The sequence below is a fragment of the Chlorocebus sabaeus genome, chromosome 15, assembly GCF_047675955.1.
Source record: "Chlorocebus sabaeus isolate Y175 chromosome 15, mChlSab1.0.hap1, whole genome shotgun sequence".
Taxonomy (NCBI): domain Eukaryota; kingdom Metazoa; phylum Chordata; class Mammalia; order Primates; family Cercopithecidae; genus Chlorocebus; species Chlorocebus sabaeus.
Window position 1 is genome coordinate 39,140,301 of NC_132918.1, and position 23,678 is coordinate 39,163,978.

At 34.9% G+C, this 23,678-nt stretch overlaps 1 protein-coding gene and 1 long non-coding RNA gene across 2 annotated transcripts in view; one reads left to right on the forward strand and one right to left on the reverse strand.

Moving 5' to 3' along the window:
- LOC140713539 (uncharacterized) overlaps positions 1-23,678 on the forward strand; it is a 183,396-nt gene that overhangs the window by 46,362 nt on the left and 113,356 nt on the right. The gene's annotated exons all lie outside the window — the stretch shown is intronic.
- SUCNR1 (succinate receptor 1) lies at positions 2,548-10,487 on the reverse strand. The gene is made up of 3 exons (XM_008008692.3): positions 10,400-10,487; positions 4,277-4,332; positions 2,548-3,617 (listed from the first exon to the last, which is right to left on the reverse strand). The coding sequence occupies exons 2-3, from the start codon at positions 4,289-4,291 to the stop codon at positions 2,655-2,657; spliced, it is 978 nt and encodes a 325-aa protein (XP_008006883.1). The 5' UTR covers positions 4,292-4,332; positions 10,400-10,487; the 3' UTR covers positions 2,548-2,654.

Consider the following 23,678-nt stretch of genomic DNA (forward strand, 5'->3'; position numbering starts at 1 on the left):
TTTAAAAGTACTCTGCTATGAAGACAATAATAATTAGGTATAATTTCCAACTCACAGACCTTGGAGTTGACTTAAATCTAAATAACTGTAATAAAAATAATGAAATTCAAATAAGTAGTATTAAAAATATCTGAAGCCCCAGTGGTAGAAAGTTTTACTTTTAGATTTGGGGAAGAGAGGATATAACGGCAAGCTTCAACAAGGAATGACAGATGAGATGAACGTTGAAAGATGTTTAGAATTACTATATATGCAGGTATGATGGAACCAAGATGAGCAATAGGGGTACAAAGTGAAGAAAGTTCTGAATATAATAAACTAAAGTAGCAATCTTTAGCTACAGGGTATGGTTTATGACAACAGTGATAGGCTATAACATAAGAAAAGTAGATGGGTCCAGATGGAAGAATCTGGACCAAATAGTTTAGACATCATTCTGAAGATACCAGGGAGCCAATTAAAAGACAAAATACAAAAGTTCAATATTATTTCCTTAAAAACCACAAACCCAGAAAGGATTTCCATGATTTATTGTTTGTGATTCTTGCAATTACCCAGTACAAAAAGCAAATGAAATAGCTCTTATAATTTTAGTTTAGGGCCCTAAAGTCTGTTTAGGATTAAGTTATCACATGATAGATTTGAGGAAGAAAATAATTTTTAAATGTGCTATAAAATGTCTTAACCTCTTGTTTACAAGGTATATATATGTGTGTGTGTGTGTTTATGGTTTGAAAAAATATTTCACTGCACTATTAGAAAGAGTCCATTCCTGTGACTTCTTGGAGTTGGGGTGTAGGGGAAGCAAATTTAATTTCATCTTTAAAAGTAAAATTCATGCATAAAATACAAATTAAAGTTAAATTACAGACTGCCAAGTTCGCAGAAGCAAGTGAATCTTTCTTTCCTAAGGCCTTTTCTATGGCCCTTTCTGATGAGGAAACTCAGAAGTTCTGTTTTCAGTTTGTTATTAGGCAGTTATAAAATTACAGTGAATTTTTTATAATATTGATACTAAAGGCAAGGCATGGCAGAAAATTTCTTGAAGCCTAGTGCAATGTAAGAAAATAAATCTTTTGTGACTAATGCATTTTTATAATATTTCAGTTGTTTGAGGTCTAGAGATATTAACTGGGAAAATTGACGGATTAAAAAATATCAGAATACCTCCCAGAGTATTTCAGAAAAGGAAGGACAGTGGAATTTTATGTCTCTGTATTCATAATGCTTATTTTATCCTTCACATTACTCACTCCTTATAGCTAATGACATCAAGGAAAGGAACTTAGATATGTGGCCATAGATACTTTATGTTGCATATCAGGGAATTATTATGTGATACTTCTTTGACTTTAAAAAGCTAATGCAGCACCCATTTTTTTCCCTGCATTTGTTTTGTGCATGATATGGTGCCTCATTAACCCTCTTGGGATAATACAGGTTAATAAGCACATAAATATTTTTATGTTCTATAATTTCATAAAGTACATTTTGTTTGAAACATTTACTCCAATGGTCTTATAGTAATGTTGCACAAAAACAAGGCTCACTCCAGATGTGATTCACTCTCGCTGCAATAAAGTTATCCTTGTAAATTATTCCAGTGTTTACAAAAAAAGGGGGATCATGGAAAAAAATTGTGACTTTCCCTCCAAAAGGGAAAACTATCCCAATGAATCTACTATTATCAGTTTATTTGTCCTCATTTGCTGGTTTATGATATTAATATATTTTAAAGTTCACTATTAAATCAAGAGCAGAAGGCTAATGAACTTTAATATATTTTCATGCACTGGTGGTCAAATTATGATAATAAAATGCCAGGTGGCAAAATCATTATTTAAAATGATGTACTCACTTTTGCTCTGTTTTGCTTTGGGTTTCCCGATAGGCACTTTGTGTTCTACAAATCTTTTTTTTTTATTATTCAAATATCCTTGGTGTATCTCTCTAGTATTTTAATATCTCAATTTCCTGACAAGCTCAAACATATTCTCTACTTTTGTTGAATTATCTCTTTAGGTTTTTTTAAATTTAAAGTAAGATTCTTTCTACTATAAACCATACAACAAAAAAGGATAGATATATTAAAAGACTACCCCAATTCATGATGAATATAAAAAATATATCAGATAGATATCCTTGAACTCATTATATTGCTTTCTTATATTGCTTTCTTAATCATTATTACTGTTGACTTTAAATTTGCTTAACAGCACAACTTCTGAAAAATATTTAATAATACAGCTTCTGCTATTCAGTTCTCACATAAAGTTCTAGGATCATATGAATAAGAATAACACAGAGAATGTTGCCAAAACAATTTTTTTTTTTTTTTTACAATCTGACCAATGATCAAATGCAGACAACTTGTTGCTTTATATATCTTCCATTTTTGCACTGAGTGAGAAAGCCTTAAAACACCTAGTATTTTGGAGTTACATGCCCAAACATGAGGCAATCCAACTCCTTTCAGTTCTTAGGAGAAGAAACCAGTACATTCTTGTCGTCCCATTCTTTTCGCATACTCTGGGTACAACTTGTCTTTAGATGAAGGTTAAATCTGTGACACTCTCTGATTGATATTTACGAGTTAAAGCAAACTGTAACTGGCTTACAGATGCATTTGTAAAACAATCTGTTTCACAAACACCTCACTTTTCTCTGAAGGTAAGGGAGGTAAGGGATTTAAAGTTGTGTCTCAGTTGATTCATCAGCATGTCCCTGAAGTGATCTCCCAAAAGAAAATAGAAGACAGGGTTGATGACACTGTTCAGAAAAGCCAACGGTCGTGTCACAATGTAAAAGGAGTGGATGACGACCTGAGCGCATTGATACTGCTTCCAGCTCCCCAGGCGTGAAGCGATCCTCACATTCCGCATGACATGATAGGGTGTAAAAAGCACGGAGAAGATTACCACTGCCATGATGACCAAGTTGAGAGGCTTTTCAAGGGGTAGAGCAGGAGCAACCTGTCTACTCCTCTGCTTTAGGAAGAGAGCAATCTTATAATAAAAGAAACACATTACAAAAAGAGGAATAAGGAACCCCAACAGTGTTAGACACATGCTGTAAATGAGGTTGTAGGTGGGGTCTCCAGAACTTGCAAAATCATTACAGGTGGTGCCATTGTCAGTTATAACAGGATTTATAAGGGGAAGTATGGGCAGTAACTCTAACGTTACTAAAACCCAAATGGCCAAGGAGATTAAAATAGCAAACTCTTTCTTTTGCAGAAGGTGTTCTCGGAAAGGATACTTAATTACCAAGTATCGATCTATGCTGATAAAAGTGAGAAAGAGAATGCTGGTATAGAGGTTGGCATGGAGCACATATCGGTTGCTTATGCAGAGCACATCTCCATATATCCAGTTTCCATTGGCATAACTCCTTATCAGCATGGGGAGGGTACACAGAAAAGCGAAGTCAGAGATAGAGAGGTTAAAGAGATAGACATTACTGCTGTTCCAATTCTTCAGAGAGAATATGTAGCCATAAACAACAATGGTATTTCCAAGGATTCCCACAACGAACTCAATCCCATAAAAAATGGAAAGGTAATACTTTTCCAGGGCAGCCTCTGCTGCCAGCCAGTTTTCGCAAGTTGCATTCCATGCCTTAAAAAGAGAAAGAAAATATAAGGATTAAACACTAGACTGTGACTAATGACAAAACTGTGCAGAACATAATAATAATGAAAAACACTTGAATGGTGAACTATAGAAAGTGGGTTACATTGGTAAGGAAAGCATACATACATATACATATATACATATATATGTCATTAATGTATTATTTTAACAAATATTTTTGAATACCTTTCAACTATGTGCTGAATATAATTTCAGGCATGGGAGATAACAGTGGTGAATAAATCAAAGTTCCTAATCTCTAACAATTTATACTCTCTTGGGAAGAATCAGGAAGTAAACAATGAACGATACCGATAATAAGTGCTATGCATAAAAACATATGGGAAGGTAAAAATGTTAGAAAGTTTTGGGATGGAGGGTGGCAGTGAGTTATTTTTTACATGTGGTGATAAGGGTGAGGCTTTTATACAGGATGACGTTTAAACAAAAACCTCAAAGAAGAAAGTGAAAAAGACATGTCTATATTTGCAGGAAGTGTTCCAGGCATAAGAAAGAGCACATGTGAAGGCATTAAGGTGGAAACACACATAGAGGGCTTGACAAATAGCAAACAAACAAAGGGAAAGTGTGATAAAATAATTGAAGAGAAGATTTTGAATCCACTTTTGTGTCTGTAAACATACCACAGTCCCCAGCATATTGTAGTTGCTCAACAAATTCTTCTGAGTTAAACCATAACCTAGAAAGGGAAATAAGAATTTTTAGAATGTCAGTCTTACTATTTTAAGCTTTTACTTGTTTCCATATTGCTAAATAATTCTGCATATTGTATTAAATTCATAAACTATGATAAAACTTGTTTTAAAACTTAATTTTTAAAAATTCAAAATATGAAACTGAAAATCTTAGTAATATTAACATTGGTCATTATTTATTGAAAGATGATATGCCTCAGATTGGGTAATTTATATAAAATAGAAATTTATTTCTCACAGTTCTATAGGCTGCAAAGTCCAAGATCAAGGTGTCAGCAGATTTGGTGTCTGATGAAAAGTCAGCCTCTGCTTCAAAAATAGTGGCTGTTGTGTCCTCACGACAATGTCAGAAAGGGCAAGGCAGCTCCCTTAAACTTCTTTCACAGGGTACCAATCGCATTCATGAAGGCAAAGTCTTCATGGCTTCATCACTTTCCAAAAGGCCCCATCTCTTAATACTATTAGGTTGCAACATACGGTTTGAGAAGACACCAATATTAAGACCATGGCACTTGCCTAGGTCGTATACTTAGTAAAAGACCTTTATTGCAATGCCTTCTGAATATGTACCATGGAAATAAGCAACCTGACTCACTGAAACCTCAAGTGTCTTGCTAACCTACCATTTTTTCCTCTTGTCATGAGGCCAGATTGTGATTGGATAGGGTATTTCAATAACTTTAATTATCTGAAAAATGTACTGGATTGCCATTGTTAAACATTAAATGTTACTTATTTCTGGTGAGGAAACCCAAGGTTGAAAACAAAATGTTCTAAAAACCTCCTTGTCAAGTAGGCTTCTGAGTATTAGTTGCAAACAATTCTTTCAATATAGAATTTTGGTAAATAGAATATAATAAGAATAAATGCTCCTAAATTGCTTTTTATAAGTATGCAAAATTCAGTATAATTTGCTATGATAAGGCATCTGGAAAACTCCTGTATTTTTATCAAATTCAAGTGGTTTACTTAAGTTAAAGATCATTGTTGTTTTGAGAGTGTTGTATTTATGAAAATAAGTCACAGAGTTGTAGATATGATGAGTTTAACATTTTGAAAAGTTATTTTGAATCACTTACTTTAAAACATTATACATTTTTCTGAGTCTCTCTAATCCTTCTATGGCAACCTGCCACTAAGTCCAATTCCAGACAAAGCTGCATGGGAACTTTCTCAAGCAGCAGACACATGAATGCTGCTGAAGAATAAAGCAGATTGGTTTCGCTCTGTCTTTGAGGTCACCTAATTCTACTGCTATCTCATATTGCCAGCGTATTCCTATATTTCTCCATTCCATATTTTTTAATCGCTTAAAACTTTCCTCATTTACTCTACCTTACTCATTATTAGCAAATGGTTTTACCTCCTAGTTCATTGAGATAGAGACCATTTGTTGAGCTTATTCTAGATCCAACTCATTCCCAAATTCTCAGTATTCCTATGGTACCATTATTTCCTCTTTTCTGACTCTTTGGCATTCTTCACCTCATCTTCAGTCTTCATCTCCTCTTTTCCATCAGAATTTAAACACTCTCATCTTTTCAGTCTTAAAATAAGGAGCAACATAAACAACTCTTCCTAATTTCACATGTTCCTCTCCTCTTCATAGTTTGATTTCTGAAAAGAGTCACCTCACTAAGTGTTTTGACATCTCGACACCCCATTCCCTTTCAATTTACTCCAATTTGGCTGCAGACCTACCAGTCCTCCAAGTAGCCTCCACATTGCTCATTCCAATAATCATTTTTCACTAATCTTATTTTATTTATCAGTTGTTTTTCATAGGCTGTCTTCCGGAAACACTCTTCCTTTGACTTCTGAGACATGGCAATATCCTAGTTTCCCTTGTTTCTCCCTGCTTGTTCTTTGCAGGCACTTTTGGGGCTCAAGTCTTCTTGGCTCCAGCATTAAATGTTGAGTTCCTCAAGGCTAATTTCTGGGCTCCATCTTTCTATAGATTGACCTAAATGATGTTATTCACTGTTGAGGTTTGATGACCAGCTATACATCAACAACTCCCAGATTTCCAGCCCGGCTTGTATCTGCCTAACAAACTGTAGTTGTTTATTGCCATTGATTGATTTTTCTCAGGTTTCTCTGCCTCTAGAAATCCTATACTAAATTCTCCAAGTTCCTCACCAAGCCTACAGCATATCCACCTATTTCAGTAAATGGTTCTGCCATGTACCCAGGTGCTCACCACAAAAATCTAAGCAATATCCTCCAGGTCATCTAAAACTCAATGCCAACAATGAATAAACTACACGTTTGTTGACTGTAATGTCTGGATGTTTCTCAAATCTGCCATTACTGCTCCATAACTTTCATTATCATTCTCGTCCAAGCTATTCTCATCTCTATTTTGCACTATGTCACATTATCCTATTGTCTCCTCACATCCTCTCTGGCCCTCATCAATTCATGTTTACCATTATACCTAAACAGTCGTGAAAAACTACAACTCAAAATCTCGTCATATAGCTTTTCTTGATCAAAACCCTTAATTAACTTTCCACTATCCAAGGAATATAGTCTAAAATCCTTAATGGGGACATCAAGGTCTGCATGATCTAGCCCCTGTACCCACTTCAATTTTGCTTGGCATTACTCTCCTCCTAACTCATCTTTCTTTCTTCCTGCTCCTTGAATGCACAGAGAGCCTTCTTCATGTGCAGTCCCTCTATCTGACTCTCTTTTCACTGCTGTTTTTGTCCTGTGATTCCTGGCCCATCGTATATTTGTCTTATATCTATACTTCTTTCATACCTCTGTTCAAGTGTAGGTTTCCCAAGGTAGGCTGTCTGACCCTCAGTCTAAACTAGATCCTCCCATTTATGCTTTCATTGTATACTAAACTTCTTAGAATTTTTTATAACTTTGTCTTACTCATTTTTATTGTCCATATCTGGCACAGTGACAAGCAGATAGTAGGTGGTCTATAAATCTTTGTTGAGTGAAGAGATGAATATAAACACCTGACTATTTATAAGCATTTTTATAAATATTTTCTCCAAGGCCAGATAAGTAACAAGACCATCAGATTAAGCTCATTGCTCATTTCACTGTGAAAGTCAACACGATATGTAATATGATAAGTATTAAAAATTGGTAATTGTAGTAATAGTAGCTGTAGTTTAGAAACACATTTGAATAAGGCAAAATTAAATGTATATCTTCCATGATAAATTTTAAAATTGAAGCCTTTAATTAAGAAATGACACCTGAAATCAATAAGCATAAGAAGTCTAGAAAGACATGCATCAAAGTGTTAATAGTTTTATTTCAAATGATGAGACTGCAGGTAGTTTTTATTATGTCCTTTCTCCTTTTATCTAAATTTCCTATCATTTTTTTCTCTCAAAATTGGCATCTATTTGATAATATTAAAAACTTTAAACTTCTAGAAATATAGCAAAAATGTCAATAGACTTTAAAATATTATTAACAAACTTCATTTTTTTAGCTCAATGGTCAGTTTTTACTATTGTTATTTATTCTCAGTAGCTTTTAAATCCACACTTTCTGGAAACACTCTTCCTATCTTCTATGACACAACAATCTCCTTTTTTCCTCCTTTCTCCATTTTCAGGCTCTTTCGTGGCCTAATCCTTCTTTGCCCAAGTTTTACATGTTGGACCATCTCAGGCCTTATTTCTGAACTTTTATTATTTTGGGGGTACTCAAAAAGCTGGTGCACAAATTCAAATTTTCTTGAATTTGTTTCAAGAAAGTTTCCTTGACACAGGAAATTTGTTTCACTTTTGCATTTCCTTTTTTTCTGGTCATAAGGTTTATCTTTCTGCCTAGTCACCACTGGAAATGTTAATAGCTTATGTGTTGTGCACAGCAGAAAGATTTGACTACAATGGAAAGAAAATATAGCCATAAAGACTTGTGCAACTAGAGCCCAATTTCCTGCAACTATCATTTAGGCAAGTGACGGGTCACATAAAAGTTAAGGAGCCTTCTGCTTTACAGTAGTCCAGAAGATTGGGGATTGATGGAGAAATAGGGAAGGAGTAGATCTGAAATAAGAAAAATGAATGGCTAAATTATCATATTTGTCTTGCTTCTCATAGAGTTGGTTCTTCATTTTTTTGAAACAGCTTTTTAAAATGTGTGTATAAAATTATTGTTAATTGTGTAATGCTCATAAAATCAAATAGGCAAAAATAAGAAATAAAAATTGTCTGTAAACAGACCACTCCTAATATTTGGGTACTGTTCTACACTTTAATATTTACCTGAATTTATATTTATAAAAATGAGATTATATTTTTATGATGCTTTATAATCTTTTATGATACATTTGTTTCATTCTTTTTTCTAAGTTCATAATTCTAATAGGTTATGATTTTATAAATATGAGCTGTCCAATATTTGCAGACCAACTTAACTTCACCAGGATACACAATTTTGAAGGTACTATATTTCAAATTGGATATATTTGTAGTTGGGTATGTTTTTAGTGTGGTATCACAATTCTATAAACATATGAAGTAAGTTGCTCCTTTAAGCAAGACTCCCAATTACAGAGAAAATTCCCTCATGAAAAATTAATATTCTCTCTTCTGCTATCTAGTAGTTATATTCTTAATTTTTAGGAAATGGAAATAGTGATAGATTGTAACTGATTTGGATGAATTATTTTGAACAGGTTTTTTTTTTTTTAAGAGCAGAAATTAAAGTGAAATCATTAGTTTCAAGTCTAAAAATATATCTAAAACTTAGAATTATTGAACTAGAAACAATATCTAATTTACTCACATAAGCAGATCAATAATACTAATTTTTAATTTGAAAATGTTTTTTACTTAAAAAATTTAGTCTTTTGAAAATCTGCATTTCTGAAATTTACTTTAAAATATATATATTTGATACTTTCTTAGCTTTTTAATTGTTTGTTTTTATAGTCTTCACAATTAAACAAATAACACTTGCAAAATGTTTACTTTTAAGTGCTACCTTAAGGCGAATTTACATGGTAACATGAGAATTTTTTTTAACAAATTACTTTTTTGATTACTAAACAATTTGAGCAAAAATATGTATTCACACTGACAAGATATAATAATTTAACATTTGTAGCTTTATTTTTATGTATTTCATACATTACACCAGAAATTAAAACACTAAAAAGTAATAGTATGGCACAAACTGTGTATTAATTTCTTTAAGAATACCACACACATTTGAAAAGTTATGGAAGGTATAGTAGAAATGGTTTCTGCAATTTTTCATTTTTCCTAAGTAAATTATGTTATTAGATAATATCATTTTTATGCACATAAATGTTAAATTTAATTTTTAGGATGCCTGAAAATTCCCCCAAATACATTATTTTCTAAACATAAAAATATGATGTCCCAGAGCAGTGGCTCACACCTGGATCCCAACACTTGGAGAGGCTGAGGTGGGTGGATCTCCTGAGGTCAGGAGTTCGAGACCAGCCTGACCAACATGGTGAAACTCCGTCTCTACTAAAAAATACAAAATAAATTAGCCGGGCGTGATGGTGGGCACCTGTAACCTACTTGGGAGGCTGAGGCAGGAGAATTGCTTGAACCCCAGAGGCAGAGTTTGCAGTGAGCCGAGATCACACCATTGCACTCACAAGAGTGAAACTCTGTCTCAAAAAAAAAAAAAGAAAAAAATATATATGTGTGTGTGTGTGTGTATACACACACACACATGATTGTTTCAAATCATTTAGGAACTTTAATTTTTCCCCATAAGTAGTTATCTTTATTTAAGTAAATCCAATTACTATTTTGTAGAAATATAAGTTGCTGAGATGTTAGCTATAATAAATCCCTTTAAATAAAATAAAATTAGTATTTGACAACTAAAAAAAGACAGTTAATTTGTTGAAAAATAAATGTAGAGATAAAAATGACTTTTTGTTTCAATTCTTTTGCTGTTTTACATCTATTTATAAAGAATTAATTTAAACACTTAATACTGAAAAACTTAATTACTCACAGGCCACCTTTAGAAGGAAATCTGGCCTTACTTTATACACTGAGAAGCACAATTTGCCATGTAGCTTACCATTCTCTTGAAAGACCTGATCCCTTGACAGGAACTCTGCCAGCAGCAGGATATACCTTCTGACCCAGTGCTGTGCCGTTGGACATGGTTAGTACAGTCTTATTTGCATATCTTGCAGCCAAGATTAATAATTCAAAAGCCCAGGAATAATTTATTCAGTCAAACCTCCCAGTCAGAGATGTTCTTGCAGGGGAATTTTTGTGAGACTTTTATTTTCACATTCACATTTATTTCATTTTCACATTCAATTTCTCAATTGAATGACAAAAAACAAGTAACTCATTTCACAGGAAACACATTTATGAGATAGATTTTTAAAAAAACACTGTTGAAATTATTTTATCCACTACCAAAGGAACAGAGAAGCATTCCTTATTTTCATATTTAAACAATAAGATGTGGTAAATACTGTTTATATTGGGAATACAGTTGCCTCTGCTTTTCTTCTTTTTTAAAATTAATTTTCTTGGTGAATTTTATATTAAGAATGTAATAATGATACCTGTTTTCAATAACTTTGAAGGAACTATAAAACTGAAATTTTAAAGGGAAACCTGGATACATGCTATGTTGGTATACTAGCAAAAAGATACTAGAGCTTCAAGTTATTTTCCATTTTATTTTCTGTGATTAAAATCAAGAAACACATAGCGGATATATCAGATGGCTAGGGATTAGGGGGAGAGATGCTAAGTAAGATAAGCTTAATAGATGGCAATTTATATATCCCAATTGATGCTCTGTAAAACACCTGGAAGTACATTACCACCACCTCAGCCAGGAAGCATACCTGGCTTTTTCTGAGCATTATATTAGGTTTAGATTCAAGAAAACACTCAGTCTTCTTGATGTGAAGCGTAGGAATTATACTAAGAAAGCCCATAATTGTGCAGGCAGCAGTAATTCAATTTAAATGCTGTGTAAGTTGAATATTGAGTTAGCAATGACAGGCAGAAGCCCAAAAAGAAGCTCTGTTACAGGCATCCTCCTAGCTAAGCATTTCCCCTCACCAATATCTGACAGCTTAAAACTCAGAATCTTCAAAATACATATATGTATATATACACATACATATAGACATACATATGTGTAAATATTACACACTTTAAAGTATATACATGTGTAAAATATATTTATACATGTATGAATATTTATGTATACAAGCATGTGTATTTACACGAGATAAAAACATGTATAATTTGTTGAGTTCTTGTGATGTGCCAGGCAGATATTACACTAAGTACCTTTATGCATCAAATGCATATAGTAAGCCTCTGAGGTTGTTATGATTTAAGATTTTTCTCATTTTGCAGATTAAAAAGCTAAGGCTCAGAGAGGTGAATTAACTTTCTCAAGATTGCAGAATCAATAAGGGCAGGGACCAGAGCTTAAGCCTATATACTTGGATTCCAAAAGCACTGACTCTGATTCTTGACTGCCTACAGAATTGAATGACAATACTTTTGTGCACAACAAAGTCTAAGAATTAATAACAGGTATTTTTCAGTGACACATCTCTTTTCTACTTTTAGAAGGAAGAAAGGTTAAAACATTATTTTTGTCTATATTTTTAAATGGGCAAAAAGCATTTGAATAACCAACGCCAGGCTTGTTAATTTTAGACATCAATTAACATGAACCCCTTCCAAGAAACAAAGACAGATAGATATATTTCACAGGTTTCTGCCATCATTCTGATGGAAGAAAAGGGTAATTCCCCCTTTGTGGGGTGGTGGGAGTTCCCAAGAGCTTCCTCTTTCTTCTCCCCACTTCCTGACTACCATCTCACTCTGGCTGCTAAGACAAAAATTGGTCTACACTTCTCCTTTTTCACAGCACAAGTCATTCAGACTGTAGCCTGGTAGCCTTGTATCCCTCCCAAGTCCTACTTCCTGTTTCCTCAGAATGCTCTTAGTTGAGAAACTAGAGTGTTTCTGGGAAAGACCTACAAAAAGGTCACCAGTATTTCTGCTACAAAGCTTTATGCAGGTCTGCAAAAGGATAGCTGCACAGGAACAAGGCTGGATTCAGGATTATGACCCTGTGAGCTGGGCGGATTTCATGGCATGCTACTGTGTAGTCTCACAGTGCCTCACACTCAAAAAGATCACACACTTGAATTAATGCTCTACTGTCACATTTTTAATTAAAATGTTTCATAATTTCTTAACAGGGGGACCCCATATTTTTCTTTTGCACTGGTCTGTACTAACTATGTAGCCAGTTCTGCCTATGAGAGTAGAAACCTCCTCAGAAACTATTTCTATTCGGTATAGCACATCAAAGTTTGAGGGGGCAAAGTTTTTGTTTTGTCTTTCTTTTTTTTTCCCCCACATATAACATGTTGAGATTCCGCACTGCTTGAGAATCAATGGAAGTTTGAAAGGCAGTGAAAGTTTGCAATACTGGCCGGGCATGGTGACTCACACCTGTAATTTCAGTAATTTGGGAGACCAAGGCAGGCAGATCACTTGAGCCCAAGAATTGGAGACCAGCCTGGGCAAAATAGCAAAACCCTGTCTTTACAAAAAGTGCAAAAATTAGCTGGGGCATAGTGGTGCGTGCCTTTAGTTTCAGCTACTCAGGAGGCTTGAGGATTGCCCGAACCTGGGGAGGCCAAGGCTGCAGTGAGCCATGCTTATGCCACTGCCTTCCAACCTGGGAGACAGAGTGAGACCCTGTCTCAAAAAAAAAAAAAAAAGAAAGAAAGAAAAGAAAAAGAAAAAAGAAGTTAAGAGTTAAGTACAACGGTGAACATTTTTTAAAATAAGTGTTTTTTAAAAGCTTGCACTACTATTTGCTAAGAGGTGGTATAGCACAGTGTTTAAGAGCATAGGTCCTGGAGGCAAACTGCTTTGTTTCAAATATTGACTTCACTACTTACTAGCTTTCAGTTTTTGTGTTTGTAAAACAGGGATAAGGAGAGTTATCAATCTTATGAGTTGTTATGTATATAGTAGAAGTACATATGCTATATAGTATGAGGTACTAGTATATACATATGTTGTAGAGTATGAGGTACATATTAGTTGCCAAATAATTGTTGGCGATTATAGAAATTTATAACAAATGAGAGAAGACGTTCTCTAAAATGATAATGGTAATCCAATGCCATTGATGTTAGAATACTTTCTGCCCAGAAACATTCATTTAAAAGGTCCTTATAAAAGCCCACATGGTAAAAAGATTAGTGAGTTCTTATCCTGACTTTGCCTTTTACTAGTTGTGTGATCTTTGAAAAAAAGTCACATTACCTGATTTCTTTGTTTGGAAAAGGGGGATAATAATTCCTACCCATCAAACTCATAATGTTCATAGTGTGAAATTATATAATGTTTGAAAATGCAATGGGCTTGAAATTGAAGAGCAGTTCATGTAAACCAGGCAAACTAATTGGGAAATTCAAGAGGAAAAAGAAAATGGTGGGAAATATAATATAAATATTAATTAAATCCTATGCTAATGATAACTCTTTCTGGGTCCAGTGGCTCACACCTATAATCTCAGCACTTTGGGAGGCCAAAGCAGGAGGATCACTTGAGCTCAGGAATTCAAAACAACCTGGGCAACATAGCAAGACCTCTTCTACTAAAAATCGAAAAAATTAGCCAAGAGTGTGGCACACCCCTGTAGTCCAGCTACTCAGGTGTCTGAGGTGGGAGGATTGCTTAAGCCCAGGATATCAAGACCATAATGAATCATGATGGCATCACTTTACTCCAGCCTGAGTGGCAGAGTGGGATCCTGTCTAAAAAAAAATTAATAATAATAATAATAATAACTTCTAACATTTTTCAGCGTTCACTCTATAACAACACAGTGTATACAATGATTCTTTTAATATTCACAATAATTTAATGCAGTGGATACTGTCAATATCACAAAGAAATCAAGGTCTAACAAAGATTAAATAAATGATCCACAAACACACAGCTAATACATGATTTTGCTATATAATTTGAAGCCTTGTCTGTTTGACTCCTGAATCCAAACCCTTCTCCATTATTCTCTTGAGTCACTCATGGTAAAGATGAAAATATTAGATTGAAACATAAAATTATTGATATTGGAACATTTTTACCTTATATATGGTAATTTTACATAGTTTAGTAAAATAGGTTTAAAACTAAAACTAAATTTAATTATTAGTTATAAAACTTATTGATTATCAAATTTAATAATTTAAATCTTCCAACTAAAAAGAATAGAGCATTTTAGATAAGAAATCAAGCATGTTAAAAATAAATAGTTAAAGTATTTATAGAAAGATTCTCCTGGCAACATCTCTGGGAATTTTTACAAGACACATTTAACAACCCAAAAGTCTGCGTGGAAAACAAACTGGTTTAAGGGTCATGCTAATCTTCAAGGATCACAAGCAAAGAGGAGGGCAATTAATCTAATTCGAGGACTTTCCTCTAAACCTGTAAGGAGAAATAATAATAATAACAATCCCCAGAAGTTGAAACAAATCAAGATTATTGAGGAGGATATTTTGGTGTTTCTGGATAGATATAAGTAAGATTACATGGTTATTTCATTTTCCAACAAATGGTTTTATGTAGCAAAATAATAAAGGACAAACAGCAAAAGGAAAAACACAGTAGAAGGTATTTGTGAGTGTCTCAAAATTCTTCCGGCTTCTAGAAATCAACAAATTATATTAACCAAATTTACTTTGCCAGGGAAAATGGTCTATTCAAAATAGGCACTAAGTAGCCTACTTCCTTTTCATATGAAAATCCTTGTCATTTAAGAGCTACATTATTAATGGAAATTTTTGCATCATTGACTTTATTCTGATTATACAGTTAAGAAAAATATGTGTCATATCTATTGGCACTGGGCATACCTCAAAGGAATTGTTCTGCTAAATTAAGCCACATTATTTTTTAAAAGCATCTGACTACAGCTAAATTATTCTAAGTTCCTTGAAGTACTAACAGTTAACCTAGAAATATGGCAAATTCACCTTTTATCTTTCAGTTTATACTCAAATTCCACAGCTAATTCATTTTTAATAATATGTAGTGAACCTTAATCACAGGTGTTTCTCTACAAAAATAATGTTGTTTTGTTTCCTTGAATAGAAATAGCAGTATATGAAATTCAGGCATTTGTGTAAAATTAGAGACAGATTTCATTCCCTCTCTCTCTATATGTGTATTTTTAGTTTTATTATTTATTTATTTATTTATTTTTGAGACAGCATCTTGTTCTGTCACCCAGGCTGGAGTGCAGTAGCGCAACCGTAACTCACTGTAGCCCTGATCTCCTGGGCTCAAGCGATCCTCCTGCCCTCAGCCTTCTGAGTAACTGGCACTACAGGTGCACACCACCATGTCTGGTTAATTTTTTTTTTTTTAAGTTTTTTTTGTAGAGAAAGTGCTGCTCTGGCTGGTCTCGAACTCCCGAGCTCAGGCAACCTTTTCACCTCAGTCTCCCAAAGTACTGGATAGCACTTTGCTATCCAGGCACGAGGCATCACACCAGGCCAGATTTCATTCTAAACTGTTGCTGATCCGATCAAGGCATCTTTTTTATTTTTTAAAAAAGAGTTTGCCTAAAATATTAAAGTAATTTATTAATTTGCTAATTGGTTACTCGACTACTCAGTCTCTTCCAGTCATATTTACTGTACTTTGTACAAATTTGCTTGATTCCTGGAATATTTTACATTATTTATAAAAACAAAAAAGCAGCTAGTTTATCGTCTTGATGTACTTTTTCAATTGGCTACTAATTAACCACTCTTCATCTTACTTGCTTGAATATATTATTAGTCCTTGAAATAAGAACAAGAAGTCAGTCTGACTGAATCTCATTGAGCATCCTAATAATTGAATTGAGAGGTTTTCAAAATTCCCTGGAGTACAAAAGTATGTGTTCATTAAGCAAGCTAAGTGGCTTGTGACTGTGTTGTGAATTAAAGAAAATTACCTGCCCCTGTTAATAACACACTTAGTGGCATGATTTCTTTGTATTAGTATCTTTATCGCTATAATATAATAATTAATGTACTCATTAAATTTAAACATATTTTATGCTGATTTGTTTACGTAAAGCTGATAAAATTTGACTTCACCATTAGGTCAATTTTGTAATAAAGCAAAAAAAGAATTTTCAGAATGTAGCAGTCTGACAATTTTATAAGCAATGTAAAAGGTTAAGGAAATACTTCATTCTCTGCTTTAAAAATATCTCCCTATCCTATATTTATTATTTATGTGTCCATACGTTGTATCTTTTCAGATTAATCTAACTTTAAATCCTAACATGACTTGTGCTACTTGAAAGAATTATTGCCAGTCAAAACAGTATGCGTGGACTGTCAGATCTAGAAAAGTGCTTGTAAGTCATTCACTTTAGATCCCTCATCATCAGAACAAGGACATCAGCCTCTGAGTGGTTACAGGGGATATGGCTGGGAAGGCTGACCCTGGGAACAATGAAGAATGTCTTGTGCACAATGGAAATGCTAGGGCTCACCCTAGGGAAACAGAGAGCGGCAGAGAACCCTCCTAGACAGTGGTATGTATATGTATGTATGTATGTATACGCTGCTTCCTGATGTTAAAGGAGAAAGTCACTCTTACCCATCCTCAGGCTAGGACTTAACAATGTCTACTCTAAAAAACATGAAAAAAAAAGAAGAAGAAGAAGAAGAAGAAGAAGAAGGAGGAGGAGGAGGAGGAGGAGGAGGAGGAGGAGGAGGAGGAGGAGGAGGAGGAGGAGGAAAGGAAAACAATAGCAAGCTTGAGAGAGAGAATACAGCAGTTTGACCTTCCACCATGCACCCATCTTGGGGAAAGGGATACAACAAATCTTCTCCCTGCCAAAGGACCTCGAAACACAGAAACTTTTGCCAAAAGACCATTTACTTTAAACAAAAGTCTGCATTTGTTCACTGTGGCTGCAGTGAAATGCAACAGCTGCATCAGTTTGTTTTGTCACTGAAAAAGCCTGTCATCCTCAAACTTGAAGCATACTTTTTGAGTGAAAATGGCCCTTCCCTTTATTCTACTATTTCCCCACTTTTCACTCTACATTTTTCAAAGACATGTACGTTTATCTGTCAGGAACTGGTGAAATGCTAATTTGTAGCAGAGATTAGAATACAGGGAAAATAAACCAAAACTGTTTTCAGTAGCATTAGATTCTGGAATGTTAAATACCAAGCATTATGAGAGGAGGAGGAGAAGCAGTGATTAGAAAAGCCCTTCACAGGCTAATATTCAGAATCTACAAGGAACTTAAACAAATTTACGAGAAAAAAACAAACAACCCCTCAAAAAGTGGGTGAAGGATATGAGCAGGCACTTCTCAAAAGAAGACATTTATGCAGCCAACAAACATGAACAAAAAAGTTCATCATCACTGGTCATTAGAGAAATGCAAATCAAAACCACAATGAGATACCATCTCATGCCAGTTAGAATGGCAATCATTAAAAGTCAGAAAACAACAGATGCTGGAGAGGATGTGGAGAAATAGGAATGCTTTTACACTGTTGGTGGGAGTGTAAATTAGTTCAACTATTGTGGGAGACAGTGTGGCGATTCTTCAAGAATCTAGAACCAGAAATACCATTTGACCCAGCAATCCCATTATTGGGTATATACCCAAAGGATTATAAATCATTTTACTATAAAGACACATACACATGTACATTTACTGCAGCACTATTCAGAATAGCAAAGACTTGGAACCAACCCTAATGCCCATCAATTTTATACTGAATAAAGAAAATGTGGCACATATACACCATGGAATACTACACAGCCATAAAAAAGGATGGGCTCATGTGCTTTGCAGGGACATGAATGAAGCTGGAAACCATCATTCTCAGCAAACTAACACAGGAACAGAAAACCAAACATCACATGTTCTCACTCATAAGTGAGAGTTGAACAATGAGAACACAAGGACACAGGGAGCTGAACATCCCACACGGGGGCCTGTTGTGGGGTGGGGGCAAGGGGAGGGATAGCATTAGGAGAAATACCTAATGTAGATGACGGATTGATGGGTGCAGCAAACTACCATGGAATGTGCATACCTATGTAACAAACCTGCACGTTCTGCACATGTAGAACTTAAAGTATAATTTTAATAAAGCCCTTCACAATGCAATATCTGATATTTCTCTTCTAATTTCTCTTCCATAGTTTTAACTCAGACATCAATATTTCATTATCTGTCTCACATCCTACCTTCTTTTCAATAATCAATTCAAAAAAACACATATTGATCACCAGCTATGTCCAAGGCAACATGTGAAATAAAAGAATAAGCATAAAACCTGACCTCAGAAAACTTACAACCTTTTTATACTCAAAACCTTTAATAATTCTCAACAAGTTCTCATAGCACATGAACATCTCCTTTTTCTTTCCATATCACTTCAACTAGTCACAATGTGATTCTTGTTATTGTTTGAATTCTTAAAAGATTGAGTTAATATCAAGTATCTATTTAGCTTTTTCATAATTCCTGGCTGACAGTCTCCCCATTTTATTGATTTGGTAAATGAAATAAAATGTAATATGACATCTTGAAAACTCATGTCATTATCTAAGCCTTGATATTCTCATATATGAAGCAAATTTGTGGGCTGGGTCATGGATGTTAAATACAAGGCATAAGGGCTGCCTTTGCCCATGCTTGAGTCTATGGACATTATTTATCAGTCATGCTGTTGTTGCTGCTGTGTTCAAACTTAACGTCAAAATATTTTCCAACACAGTTCTCCAGGAAGTTCCTACCAATAACAATGCCATTCTTAGTATATCTCGGCTTAATATAGGAGCTCTAATTTAATGATAAGTTATTGGTTTCTACCGTATGAACCTTTCCTCTTAAAATGTGTAGTGTCAAGAATTTTTCTTTTCCCAAGCAAAGAACAAATAACCCTGTTAAAAAGTTGGTAAAAGACGTGAACAGATACTTCTCAAAAGAGGACATACAAGTGACCAACAAACATAGGGAAAAAAATGCTCATCATCACTAATCATCAGAAAAATGGAAGTCAAAACCACAATGTGATACCATCTCACACCAGTAAGATGGCTACTGTTAAAACGTCAAAAAACCGATGCTGGTGAGGCCATAAAGAAAGGAAATGCTTATACACTGCCAGTGGGAAGGTCAAATAGTTCAGTCACAGTGGAAACAATTTGGCAATTTCTAGAAGAACTTAAAACAACTACCAATCAATCCAGCAATACCATTACTGGGTATATACACAAAAGAAAATACATTTTTCTACCAAAAAAAAAAATGCACTCATCTGTTCATCACATCACTTACAGCAGTTGATAATAACTAATTGTTAAATTTTCAGGAGCTTTTCAAGCTAGTTGAAGTCAAGGTAATATCTTGAACATGGCCACAGTGATGGTATTTATACTATGGAAATTGGCAAACCCTTTAAAACAGCACCATTCTCTCCTCAGACCCTACTTTTTACAAAGAGTTGGTTGTTAAACATTTATCAGTACGTCATTCCATAAATCCTTGCATTTGTCATTATTACTGCCTATAGGAAATACATATATAAGACAAACACATCCAACGCACGCGCGCGCACACACACACACACAGACTGCTTTTCCAACAAGCGCACATTTTAAAACTACTCTTTGACGGAAACTGTACTAGCATTAGGGAACACAAACATGACTTAAAGGAGTACGCTGCCTTATCTGCAAGGGAGTATCTAGTTGAAAAAAAATAACAAACAATATTGTGAATGACTGGTAATTAAACAAGTATTCGCAGAAATGATTGTTGAAAAATTATTTAGTCCCTTTGGTGCGTTCACTCAAGTTCTCTCCCTGCAGTAAGTTATAAGCAATAATAGTGATACGAAGCACTATAGCATATGTTCTAAAAGTTTCTAGTCCCTTTTTCTCACAGGTATGCACTCACAAGCAAGGAATAAGGAATGTCTCCTATTTGGATAGAGGATTCAGGTACATCTGTGCAATTATGGCTGTGGACATTAGAAGGAGTCCTGTTAAAGGTTTGGGAATCTTTAAAGAGAATCCTGCCTCCTCTTCTCTACAGTATCTCAACGCAGCACACTCCTCAATCGTCTTCATGGCATCCCTTTTAAGCTGAAGGAAATCATATTATTTAATCCTATTCCCCTCGTTAAATTCTAAGACAACCCTTTCTCTCATCTCAGACTGCAATGAAGTTTTAAATTTCTTAATACAGACAGACTTAAACCACCTATCTAGGCCTAAAGGGAGAAAATGCTATATTAAATGTGTTGAGTATTGATTTATTTTATTCCATGTTTCCTTCACACATTTATAAGCTAAATATAGAATAATAAAATATCTGTCAAATAAGAAAACATGACTTATGATTGAGATCATTAAGTTTAAAGTGACAATTCTGCTTCGGTGCCTTATTGTTGCCTTTCAGGAACTAGATGATAAATGACTTGAAATTGTATTGCCTATTTGAATCATGAAATTTAAGAGTATTGTTTATGTAATGACATAAATGACTGCTGCACCGTCCTTGGAAGGAAAATTATGTACATTCAGATTCGCACCTGCCTTAGTTTAAAGTTACATGTTGCTGTTAGATGTAATCATAATACCAAATAAAATATTATCTTAATAATGTTTAATGTACTGATTATCATTTATATGGCTGTGTTCTTAAATGTCTGCCAATTTAATGTGTTTCATTACAAACTGTGAAAGTACTGTGAGGAAAAAGAAATGAAATGTAAAACGAGCTGGCCTGATAACTCTGGCCACAAATGCCTCATAAGTGCTATATAGGTCTGACTCAAACTAGAAAAGGGATGTTGCATTGCTGTGCTTACAAATGTGCCCATCTAAGAAAGAAGAATACTTCTTTGTCCCTGTATGTCCAGGCAAAATCTTAGGGAGTAAATGATGGTGGCCTTATCAGGACCAAGAGACATGGGTGTTTTATTTCGAAAAATTGGTAGTCTTTATCTTGAAGCACTAAATTAAGCCCATGTTTAATTCCAAGTGTTTCTTGAACTAGAGAAATTCCACTATCCTATGTCATATTGCAGGCATTCTTTCATTCATAAAGGGAATAAACGCTTTGATTTTTTTCTGCCCTCTCGCCAGGGTGGCTCAGGCCAGTAATGTAATGACCAATAGCAAGAACATGGATTGCATACCCAGCCAACCTTTCAATGCCCTTTCCTTACAAAAATTGTATTAGGATCATATTTAGTTATAAAACAGGATGTTATCAGACCTACAATAAATCAGCAAGATATTTCAAAATACCTAATTAACCTTTCTCTAAAACAAGATCTACATGTCTATGCACAGAGGCCATTACACAGTTCTCATGTACTAGAGGTCAAGCCTTATGTGGGGGAGTCCCATGGGCATGTTTTTCTAGTCTGGATTAGAGTTAATTATACTAAATAGAATGAACTTAATTATTAATATGATGTTTCTTTTTGGACCTGCAGAGTTCCTCTGAGATTTAAAAATCTCTGAGATACAATATTACAGGCTAAAAATTGTAACTTTTGTTAATGATCAAGATAAAGATCCATTGTTACTGGTAGAATGGCCGATCCATTGTTACTGGTAGAACGGCCTTTTGAGTTTTTCTTAATAATAGCATTCACATTGTAATATTATCAATCAATAATTGAAATTTTGCATAAAAGTTTCAAAGATCTTTTATTCACTTGCATTTTCATGTTCTTTCTATATTTTTTCTTTAACAAAGTTTGTCTTCCTGTACTTCACAGTTGCTATGTCTTCATGTCCTATGAGAGGCTGTTCTCTAACTTCTTATATATTTAAATTCCCAAGCTCACACTCTGTGATATTCTCCTTTCAAGACCATGAAGGCTGAGACTCCTGTGACTCTCACAAATCTGAGTTCCAAGTAAGTCAAGTGATGGAATATCTTGCCTAAGTATGTGAACCAAAGATGTATATTGTAGACTATGTGTGTTTGATTGGCAAAGTTCTTTTTTGTTGTTGTTGTTGTTGAGATGGAGTCTTACTCTGTCGCCCAGACTGGAGTGCAATGGTGCAGTTTTGGCTCACTGCAACCTCTGCCTCCCAGGTTCAAGCCATTCTCCCTCCTCAGCCTCTCTAGTAGCTGGGATTGTAGGCATGTGCCACAATACACACACACACACACACACACACACACACATATAGTACTTTTAGTAGAGATGGGGTTTAACCATATTGGCCAGGATGGTCTCGATCTCCTGATCTTGTGATCCGCCCGCCTAGGCCTCCCAAAGTGCTGGGATTATGGGCATGAGTCACCGTACTGGGCCTGGCAAAGTTCTTAAAAGTGAGTGTTACTTACAAAACACACTAACCTTTGTCTAGTAAATTATAGCATACTACATACCACCTCCAGTAAATTGGGATATAGAAAGGTACCGCTTTTCGTGTGCATTTGATAACTGATGAAAAAATTAATGATATGTTGAATTATCCTTGTTATGGCTAAGTACTATGCCAGTGGTTGTGAGGGAAAGATAGGTAAGTCAAACAAGTCCCTGTCTTAAAATTTTCCTTGATTCTTAGTTTCCACCCACAGAGGAATTGAACTGAGGGTGTAAATGTAGTTAGACTTTTAATAGAAGACTCTCACCTTTTCTCAAAGACTAATTGACGTGGGAATACTAAATATGGGACTTAGAATAATGTAAAATCATTCTGTGACTCTTGGTTTCCAAGAACATTATAGTTTATATCTTTGATGTGCTTTCTTTATTAAACTTTATATCGCATGATATTATAAGTATTTTCAGAAGCAAAGTGTCTACTTAGTGATGCGATTTCTTGGGTTTCTGGTAGGGGGATTAGACTCAGTGACATATAATTTTCTAATCTGTTGGCGGGTCACAGTGGCTCACACCTGTAATCCCAGCACTTTGGGAGGCCGAGGCAGGTGGATCACTTGAGGTCAGGAGTTTGAGACCAGCCTGGTCAACATGATCAAAGCCTGTCTTTACTAAAAATACAAAAATTAGCCAGGTGGCATATGCCTGTAGTCCCAGTTACTCAGGACACTGAGGTAGGAGGATCACTTGAGCCTGGGAGTCAGAGGTTGAAGCGAGCCAAGATTGCACCACTGCACTCCATCCAGCCTGGGTGACAGAATGAGACCCTGTCTGAAAAAAAAAAAAAAAAAAATTCTAATCTGTGAAATAAACATGGCCCTTCATGTCAGGCCTACTCTGATATGAGGAACATACATATCTAAGCTCAAAGTTCATAACTGTGATATGAAC